Here is a 10,673-nt window from a genome sequence, read left to right on the forward strand (position 1 = left end):
TTTTAATGAGTTATTAAACTATAAAGACTAAGAGTTGGAAGTAGTTGAGCGATTTCAGCCCACTTCAGGGAGTCAAGAGGCAGGTGGAGCACGGACACGCCCTCCCTTAGCCCAGCACAGGGGGCTCAGACCCACGTGCTGTCAAGGGGGATGGTGACAAGGATTGAGTCAGTCTGCTGGACAAAGCCCCCCTGCACATCTCAGCCCTTGAAAGACCAACTGAAGCACTGGGCTAAACGAAGGGATTGTTTAAAAGTTTGATTGCAGAACAGTCAGATCCCTAGTTTCTTAAGTTGGCTTGTGCTGCCAGGTGATTACTCTGTTGTATCTTGTAGAAAATGAAAAGTTTCTCCTTGGAGAAACCAGCGCGGGTCCTGCCAGTGCTGATGCAGCCGAACTCTGGCACCTCAGAGCAGAGGCCTTGAGTCGGGTTGCCTGCGGACCCCAAGCGCCCTCTGTCCTTCTCTTTGTCTGACTGTTTGAAGCCAGTTGTTCGGTGTGAATCCCCCCAACCCCTTCAACTGAGGCAGGGCGTGAGTGGCCTCTTCACTAGAGAAGTAGCTTAGCCCCAGGGAGACGATGCCTGGTCTAATGTTGGGAAGTCTCCAGAGGAAGAGGCCAGTTCCTCACTTTATCACCTCCATGAAGCCCGCTTTCATTCATTCAACAAAGGGGAGACAGCAGGGGACAAGCCAGGTGAGGCCTCTTGTTCTTGTGAGGGAAGGAGGGCAGTAAATAATCATGTGGTATGTCAGGTGGTGCCCGGAGCTAAGAGTTGGGGCAGAGAGAGCGGTAGGGGCAGGGAGATGTGCTCTTTCCTTCAGAGTCTTTACGGAAGGCTCTCGGACGAGGTGAGGTGGGAGCGGCCCTGAACAAAGGAGCAGCCCATGCTGACGGTCGGGGATGTGTGTTCCAGGCAGGGCAGGAGAGCGCATGGTGTGTTTGTGCAAAGTGGTCAGTGTTGCTGGAGCGACAAGTGAAGAAAGACGTAAGGCAGGAAATCATAGGCGGGATAGACGCAGGTAATGAAGAACCTGGGGGAGGGGCTTCCCTGGTGGCGCAGTGTTTGAGAGTCCGCCTGCCGATGCAGGGGACACGGGCTCGTGTCCCGGTCTGGGAAGGTCCCATGTGCCGCGGGGCGGCTAGGCCCATGAGCCATGGCTGCTGAGCCTGCGCGTCCGGACCCCGTGCTCCACCACAACAGTGAGAGGCCCGCGTACCGCAAAAAAAAAAAAAAAAGAACCTGGGGTGGACTTGGGTTGTCCCGCGGAAGGTGAGAAGGTGCTGGAGACTTCTGAGTAGAGGAATGGCGTGATCTAATGGTCTTTGGGGAAGATGACGGTGCGGAGAGTAGACTGAGCGGGAGCTTCTGCCGCTGACTTGGGCTGCGGTGGTGTTGGAGGGAGGTGAGCAGTGGCTGGGTTTGGGCTACATTGGGTTTAGAAGTCAGATTATTTGCTGTTGAAGCCGACGTACGTTGTGAGCAATGGAGAATGGTCAACCAGGATGCAGGGTTTTTGTTTTGAAGGAGGGTGTTGCCGTTTTCTGAGCTATGGCACACAGAGCGCTGGCGAGGAGGGTTGGGGCTTCTGTTTCTGTTTCAGTTTGGCTTAGGGATTTGCTCGTGCACATGCGTGTGCGGTGTGTGTGGAGCCAAGAGTGCTGTGCCACAACCTCACATACGTATGTGGGGGTTCCCCTCAGCTTTCTAGTGCCTTGCTCTCAACTGTGAATGGGTGGCGAAGGGTTCCCACAAAAGGAGACAAAGCCAATCCAACAAAAGGGATTATAGAAAATATAGACAGTGGAGGGAACAGAGAACATTTTTTTTAAAAATGAAATGAACAGTAATAAAAACTCATAATCACTATCCACAGAGAGTGAAGGAAAGAGAATGCATCTGTGAAATGAAAACACCATAAAGAACAATCAGAATAAGAAAGTTATCATAAAAGAAAATGTGATAAGTAAAACAAAACTTTCAATAGAATGGCTGGAAGATAAACTTAAGAAGATAACTCTTAAACTAGAACCAAAGCAGGAGAAATTAAGAAGTATCAATGCCTCACAGGGGTAACCACCTCCAAGGTGGTCCCCAAGGATCCTTGCCTCTTTGTATGGTCTCCTGCCACAACGAATAAGGGCTGACTTGTGTGGACAACCACACTGCAGAGTGACAGTGTGTGATTTTTGAAGCTAGGTCATAAAAGACATTGCCGCTTCTGCTTTGGTCTGTTGGATCACTTGCTCTTGGGGAAGCCAGCTGCCATGTCATGAGGACACTCAAGCAACCCTGTGGAAAAGAACTGACTTGCCAGCGTCATCTTGCTGGCTGTGTGACTGAGTCCTCTTGGAAGTGGATCTGCCAGCTGACGCCCAGACATCATGGAGCAGTGATCAGGGATCTTTGCTGTGCTAGCAGAATTTCCTATCACAGGTGCTTTGAGCATAATAAATGACTGTGGTTTTATTAGCCACTAGTTTTGCTGTGATTTGTTACATATCAGTAGATAACAAATATACTTGCTAATCAGAGTTCTGAAAAAATATAGCAGGAAAAAAACGGGGTTGGGGTGGAGTAAAATGACCAAAGAAATAATATAAGAATATTTTCCAGAAGCAAAGACATGAGTCTTCAGATTAAAGGGGTCCACATGTACACATGAATAAAATATAGAGCTTTAAAGCATATTATTTTGAAACTTTAGAATGCAAATTAAAAAGGGAAGGTATCAAAAAGGTTCTGTAGGAAAAATTACCAGTGATTATGTATCAGAATCATATGAACCTTCTCAGCAGTGCTGATACCTAGAAGATCGTGGAGCCACATGCCGTTAAAATTCTAGGGGAAAGTAATTCTTTTTTTTTTTTTCCCGGTATGCGGGCCTTTCACTGTTGTGGCCTCTCCCGCCGCGGAGCACAGGCTCCAGACGCGCAGGCCCAGCGGCCATGGCTCACGGGCCCAGACGCTCCGCGGCATGTGGGATCCTCCCGGACTGGGGCACAAACCCGCATTGGCAGGTGGACTCCCAACCACTGCGCCATCAGGGAAGCCCCGGGGAAAGTAATTCTTACGTAGAATTTTTTACCCAGTCGGAATATCAATCAAGTGTGAGGGTAGATTGATGGCATTTTCAGTCATTCATTGGCTAAAAAAAAAAAATATATATATATATATATATAAAATATCCATGTGTGTGTGTATATATGTAGATATATATATATATATATATATTTTTTTTTTTTTTTTTCTCCCGTGGATCCTGAGATAGGAAGCTGCTGAAGGACACCGACGATGTAGGGAATGAAGAGGAGGCCCAGGACGATAGTTGCACATGGTCAGACCAGTCAAGACTGGAGCAAGACGCGAGGGCCGTGGCAGCTGGAGTTGGGCTTGGGGGGCGGGTGGAGGAGGAATCGATAAATGGTTTGATGTGTTTCAATGATTGCATCAGTTATTAAAAAATACAGGGCATGCCTGCTGGGGCTTTTGTACAAAGTAATACTAGTTATATAGAAAAGTAAGAAAACAGAAGACAGTTATGAATCTCAGTTTGAGAAAGAAAACAGAATCATAATTTACTCAACAGTCATATATATACAGTCATAATAATGCAAATACCATTGACTTAACAAAAAATTATGACATAACTCTGTTGGGAGAATGGATAGAGGGGCAGTGAATGGGGGGGTATAAATCCTCAATGACCATGGTAAGAAATCAGTAGTGTCTAAAAAGTTAATGAGGCAAGGGGATATCAAAACTTTCATTACCTTGAAATGAGGAGATAAGTACCAGAATAAACTACTAGAGGTGTGTAAAAGTATTGCTTTTGGAAGATGAAGGTGGGTTAGACATAAAACTTCTTATTTTTATTATAAGCCATTAAGTATTATGTCCACATTTAATGAAAACAGTTTTTTAAATCTTAAAGGAAAGTCATTTGTTCAAACTGGTGCTGTACCAGTAATTATTATAATTTAACTGCCTTTCCTTTTTATTCTTTCCATTTCATTGGTGAGGAAAAGCTGTAAAAAGTAAAGTGATTTCTATTACCTCAAGTTAGTGCAGGACCCAGGACTAAAAATTAGTTATTTTTCCCTTTTGAGGGCTCACTCTGGTGATGACTGCATTGTGCATCTCATTCACTTCTTTCATAATCACTTTTTGTTTTATGTTTTGGAAATGATTTTGAGAAATATTGCCAAGGCATAGGTAAATTGCTCTTTAATTTTCTTTAGCTGTAGCATGAAACCTTTTATTGCCAATGCACCTTAATATAATTTTCCTCGTAAGTAAAGGGAAGTGGTCATTATATACGAAGCTGGGTTCTGTGTAATAAGTTCCCACTTTTTTTTGTCCCTTCAGATGCTCTTGGTCTTTATCATAAACAAGCATAATAAGAATAGAAATTGTTGTCTGGACACTTTATTTTCCCTAGTAATAAAGGAAAATGGTTATAATAAAGGAAATTGGGTTTTGTGTAATAAGTTCCAATTGTTTTTGGCTCTGAGAATGCCTTTGTCTCTATTACAAGCATTAGTAATGCAAAGTTAGCCCTCCCTGGCCTTGTTAAGTAAGAGAAGGGTTACTGCTTCTTGAGTCACTTTGTTTCCTGCTTCTTTTAGTCTGGGCACCATATGGAAAGCTTTGCTAAAAAATACCACCTCTGTTATTTTCAATGGCTTTATTTTTTTTCCTGGTCATAAATAATCTATATCCTGATACATTTGAAGTAAAACAGAAACATGAATTATATCATTATATAAAGTTGATGGTCTACCAGTGGCCCTTATAATAATAGTGTTTTCTTGTGTGTTACCAAAGTATAAAATTATGTAATAATTTAAATAGTATATTTGAAAATCCTGAAACATGTTTATTATTTTATCCGTTTGGTTTGTGTGTATTTATTATTAGCATTTGACCATGATTCAACAAGTTATAAAGGTATAGAAGGAAGTCATGGCAAAGCCTGAGTACATTTCTGTTTTTCTCTTTGTGAAGACTGGCACACAGCCTTTTAACCGTGCAATGCTCTTCAATGTGGGCTTCAAAGAGGCCATGAAAGACAGTGTCTGGGACTGTGTAATCTTCCACGATGTGGATCATCTACCTGAAAATGACCGAAACTATTACGGATGTGGAGAAATGCCACGTCACTTTGCAGCCAAGCTGGATAAATACATGTATATGTAAGTAATGTACACTCTTCTTTTGCAGCACACCTGCAAAATCATATCACTGAAATGGTAGCAGCGTTATGTGCCTGGATCTGAGAGGGCTCAAGAGCCTAGAGAGTATCTTTAACTCCAGCCCTTCCTCGCAGGGAGCCGGGGTGTAGGGTCGCTTGTGGTCCATCCAGTCGCTTCCTCACACACAGGTTTCAGCGTGGGGTGGTGGGAAATAGAGCCCGGTTTCTACGGTCAAGGAAATGTGGACCTAACTTCTGATTTTCACGCTTAGCAGTTAGAGGGCTTGGATTTGCATCTTAGGACTTGGATGTCTGAACATTGGTTTCCTTGTTCAGGGAGCACTAGAGCCCATCCACGGGTTCTGCCAGATCCCAGGCGCTGGGCTGCCCCAGGTAGGAGCACAGCACAGGTTGGCTCCCCTCTCTTCCCTCCCGCAGGGTAGTTCCTGTGCAGTGAAGGCCCGCTCTTCTGCAGTATATTTTCTTCTTCCTAAGCTATGGATTCTTGACCTGCCTTTAATAAGAAGAAACATTTTTTCGTTCTCTGACTGGAGATGCCTTGAAATGATACTGTCATCGGAGCTGTGACAGTGACTTAAATTGACATTAAAGGTCTAATTTGGGAAAGAGATCACAGTTTTCATTGACTCATGGAAGTGGAGAGGAGAGAAAATAGCCTGGAGCGGGGAGGTGTTGCCTTCATCACTGTTTTGCCTGCTGCCTCACCTGTCGAGTTAGAGAAGCAAGAAGTCTCAGTGATGAGACCAGGTGAATTAGCACTGAAACAGGAAGAGTGCCTTTTTTTGGTTTTTTGTCTTTTTTTAGACTGGTTGTTATCATTAGAAAACCTTTTCCTTATTACCATAGTATCTGAAAGCCAAGTCTGGCGTTACCTTGGGAAGGTCATCCAGGTTCAGGATCTGATTCTTAGCACTTCTAGAAACTCAATTTTAGTCAGCCCACTAGAGTCAAATTAAATTTAGCATAATTGATTTTTACTAAAAGATATCATAAATGTCATATAAACTAGGGATTCTAAATTAATTTTTTATTTGAAAATATTAATTTCTAATCAGTAAAATACTCATATCTACCTAGACTAATCCCAGGGTGCATAGGGTGTCTTGGAAGTTGGAATAGAAATTAGAGAGAATGGCAGCAGAGCAGGGAACGGGCCGGACAGTGCATGGGCTGAAGTGTGATGAGGTGTCGCTGCCCACAGTGGTGCCCACGCCGTGAAGGCTGCTGACCAGAAAGCTCAGGTCCCCAGAGCAGTGTCTCTCTCCCTTTGGACAGTGTCAGGTAAACGCCACTAGATTTGTGTTTGTCAGGCTTCCGTTTTCTGTTCTTTATCTATTACACTTTCATTTTATCTAATCTTTTCCTATTCTGGGTATAGTGCAGTTGATTGTTTCTGCTTTTAAGCAGAACACTAAATGGAATTAACGTTCTTGGCAATTTATACATGTCAGTGAACACACACACACACACACACACACACACACACACACACACACACTTATCCATCTTTACCTATCTACTGATTTCAGGTTTCTCCCAAACCACTAGCCTGGGCAAGCATAATGCAACTGACGTGGGAAACACAGTGGTGCCGTGAGCGCTTATTGGCCCTATTGGACCCCAACTGGTATCATAACTAGAATCTAACTTCCCCAGTGCAAGCCTCGTGAGGTACCCTGGGACACCGTGGTAGACTTTGGGGTCAGTATTGCTGTTACTGTCTTGGGGTGCCTTTGGCCCAGTGTGGGACCAGGATTGCTTTGTCCTGCAGCCTGGAGTTCTCTGTGGGAGCTGCCTCTCTCATCTTCTGTGGCCACACAAGGTCCCCGCTGGCACACAGCACTTCCTCCCTGCAGAGAGTGAATCCAGAGTCCGTCCAACAAAAAAGTGAAATCTGCCCCCTCTCTTCCTCTGAGGCAGCTTTGCTTTAGTCCTGGCCAGACTTCCCTCAGCGTGATTTTCAGAGGCTGCGTGTGGTCGTGTTTTCTCTGCTGTTCTTCCACATTGGCCTCGTCCATTCAGGGGCTCTGGCACGTGGCTCCCCAGTAGCACATTTAGGGCCACAGGAATTTATTCAGGACTGCAAGTCTAGGGATGCTGCCTCAACATCAGAAAACCTGTCTGTTTCTAAACAAACAACTTTGACAAATTCCATGGAGGATGAGTTAGAGAAAGGTAAGGAAAATAAAATCCAGATTTAAAAATATAGTCATTTCTCAGAGAAAGGCAAGTACTGTATGATCTCACTTATATGCAGAATCGAAAAAAAAAAAAACCCGAACTTGTAGATAAAGAGAACAGATTTTGGTTGCCAGAGGCAGGGGTTGGGGGTGGATGAAGGGAATCAACAGGTACAAAATTCTAGTTATAAGACAAGTCCTGGGATGTAATGTATAACGAGGTGACTCTAGGTAACAAATACTGTACTGTATACTTGAGAGTTGCTAAGAGAATAGCTCTTGAAAGCTCTCATCATGAGAAAAAAGTAGCTATGCATGGTGATGGATGTTAACCAGACATATTGTGGTAATCGTTTTGCAATATATACATATATCAAATCATTATGTTGAAACTAATACAGGGTCAATTACATCTCAAAAAATTGTCATTCTTCTAACAGTGCATTAAAAAGAAATATATTTGTAAATATCCATGAATATTTTGGGAGTGTAGTCCAAATAGAGAAGATCATTACAGGAATAGGCAGCTAGTTTTTTCAAAATTAAATGCAAGACTTGTTTTTACTAATTTATATTTATCCTAGTCTATATGATAAATAATGTATTTAATAAATTAAGATCAATTAATTTAGGAAATTAGCTTGGTAACATCTAACATTGCCTTAGCAGCTATTGATCAAGTCTACTTTTGGTGTGAAAGTAGACCATTTTTGAACACTAGGTTTTGAGTCTTATAAAGTAACAATAGTCAATATTAAATTTCAGTTACCACAAGTGTTTTGCATAACACAGTTAGATGTACTTGTTTCACTAGAGTGTAAAGATGTTTTGTTTCTTGATGTACTTTACTTTTCCCAGAATATGATTTAATCAACATAATTGTTTATATGGAAGTAGGGGTGTATTTTGCAAAGCATGTAAAAGACTGAAAACTTGATTTCATATGGCAAACAGTTTTGATTTCATTTTTAGAATGCTATATTCTGCTTTCTTTTTTAGTCTTCCTTATAAAGAGTTTTTTGGCGGTGTAAGTGGACTGACAGTGGAACAGTTCAGAAAGATCAATGGTTTTCCTAATGCCTTCTGGGGATGGGGAGGAGAAGACGATGACCTCTGGAATAGGTATGTTGAGGTACAAATTGCTTAATAATGGAATTTCTATAAATTTCCTTTCTATTAAGTAAACTATACTTTTCTATTCCAGGAAAGGATTCTTTGGGGTGGAAAATTTTTGAGGTTCCTAAATCCTGCGTTGTGTTTCTCCCTTTTTTATTGAGAGTAGTACCCTTTTGAAATTACTGACAGCGTGTACATTAGAGCATTCTTTTGCATTTTAAATTGAACTCACATAATCTATTTTTATGTTAGATTTTATTTCTTAATGTATTTTCATTTCTGTATGTTGTGTTGTAGGGTTCACTATGCTGGATATAATGTAACAAGACCAGAGGGGGACCTGGGAAAATACAAGTCTATTCCTCATCACCATCGAGGTGAAGTCCAGTTCTTAGGACGGTAAGTTTAATATCATCTTTAGATATCAAGGTTTCAAAATTATTTAATTATGAAAGATTTATAAAAAATGCATTGCACTCCCCACAAAAAACTTCTGAAGGGGATTTTCTGTCGATATCATTTTTGTTTATAAAAGTAGAGCATTTTGTGCTTGTTTTGAAGAGATATACATATACATATACCTACATACACACACACACATATATGTATTCATGTAATATTAAAGAGCCCAGTTAATTATTTATGTAAAAATGTTTCCTTAACATAAAGCGTAATGCATTTTATTTCTTAAGGATATCTAATGTGTAAGAGTGCAAAGTAACTTTTTTTCAGGTAGCATTTTAAGACTAGTAAAAATGTTAATTTAGAATAATGGTCTAGAAAGATTTTTAATTATGCATAAGAACCAAAAATTGTAAAGAGCTTTAAGTGCTTTAATGATAAGAATGACCTTGAGCGTATTCCTCATCAATTTTTCTTTTCAAACATGTTTCTGTTACTTTTAATTTTTTTCTCTAATGCTATAGGTATAAATTACTAAGATACTCAAAAGAGCGCCAGTACATCGATGGGTTGAACAATTTAGTATATACGCCAAAAATACTGGTTGATAGGTTGTATACAAATATATCGGTAAACCTCATGCCAGAGTTAGCTCCAATTGAAGACTATTAAAAGAAGTAGCTCTCATGGCAAGATAGACCACAATGCTGGATCGGGAACTTGGAGTGCACTCTTAATGGAGGTCAGTGAATGGATGTGTCATAGTGCCCTGGGTGGTGAGAAGAAGAGCCTGTGTTCTCAGTGTTTACTTGTGGGATTGTATACAGTCACCCTTCTTCCACCCACCCATCCTCTATCCTGAGACACACCCCATGGCGAGCACTGCAGAGACCAGATGCTGTTGCTTAAGTCTGGCAGTCAAGAGAGCTCCCTACAAAGAGAAAATTTTTATACTAAAATCTATAGTTTAATTCAAGAGAATGCTTTATTTCCATTTAAACATATTTTGTACATATGTGATATAAATTAATGTGTTCAAATTGTTGAGAAACAAGATGTGTTGGCAGTTTTGCATGTAATGGGTTATGCCTTTATGGGACTTTTATAAACATTTTTTTATTTGCATGGAATAAAACAATGTAAATTTATGTCACTAAACAAAGGTTAACCTTGTGTGAAATGAAGGAACTGTCAATAATTGACAGCCAGCTAATACAGTACACTGTTATACTAGTTTTGAGCTTTATACCGTCAGCTTTTTGTGTGGACGAAGTCACAGCTTCCTTAGGGTTTTAAAGGGTAAGAAGAAGGGACTTAGCTTTTCTTCCTACGGAGGATTACCTCTTTTGTTCCCCTTGCTTGCAATCTCATCGGATTTTGCTAAACCACAACCATATTGTTTGTGTATATTGCATGAGTATTACCAAGAAAATCTTAAAAGTTATGATGTGACATGATATAAAGGACCTCTTTATGTTAAACGTCTCTCATGTACCTCTGGTGTAAGTGTCAGGGATTTTGTGCCTCAAAAAATGTTCCCAAGGTTGCGTGTGGTTGTACACTGTATTTTTTTTGAATTCATAGTGAACAGCGCTTTTATTTCTAGTTCAGAAGAGCAAAAAAAAAAAAATCTTCATTTAAAAAAAGCAAAACAGTTTTGTAAAAGATTGAGTTATGGAAAACCCAGTAGTATTTATAATATACAAATGAATTAGGTAAGAAATTAATTGTTCTATTTTTATGAAGATAAATGCTTAGT

At 40.9% G+C, this 10,673-nt stretch overlaps 1 protein-coding gene across 2 annotated transcripts in view; it reads left to right on the forward strand.

Annotated features, from left to right (window-relative positions):
* Window positions 1–10,446, forward strand: part of B4GALT6 (beta-1,4-galactosyltransferase 6) — a 62,052-nt gene extending 51,606 nt beyond the window's left edge. Inside the window, exons 6-9 of one of the 2 annotated variants that reach the window (XM_065889730.1) lie at window positions 5,009–5,196; window positions 8,396–8,518; window positions 8,810–8,911; window positions 9,439–10,446. In XM_065889730.1, coding sequence (XP_065745802.1) covers window positions 5,009–5,196; window positions 8,396–8,518; window positions 8,810–8,911; window positions 9,439–9,586 — 561 coding nt within the window. In that variant the 3' untranslated portion in view covers window positions 9,587–10,446. The remainder of the gene's footprint in view (window positions 1–5,008; window positions 5,197–8,395; window positions 8,519–8,809; window positions 8,912–9,438) is intronic. The other variant, XM_065889731.1, reaches the window with a different exon arrangement.
* Window positions 10,447–10,673: the final 227 nt, after the last annotated feature.

This window comes from Phocoena phocoena, chromosome 13, assembly GCF_963924675.1.
Source record: "Phocoena phocoena chromosome 13, mPhoPho1.1, whole genome shotgun sequence".
Classification (NCBI taxonomy): Eukaryota; Metazoa; Chordata; class Mammalia; order Artiodactyla; family Phocoenidae; genus Phocoena; species Phocoena phocoena.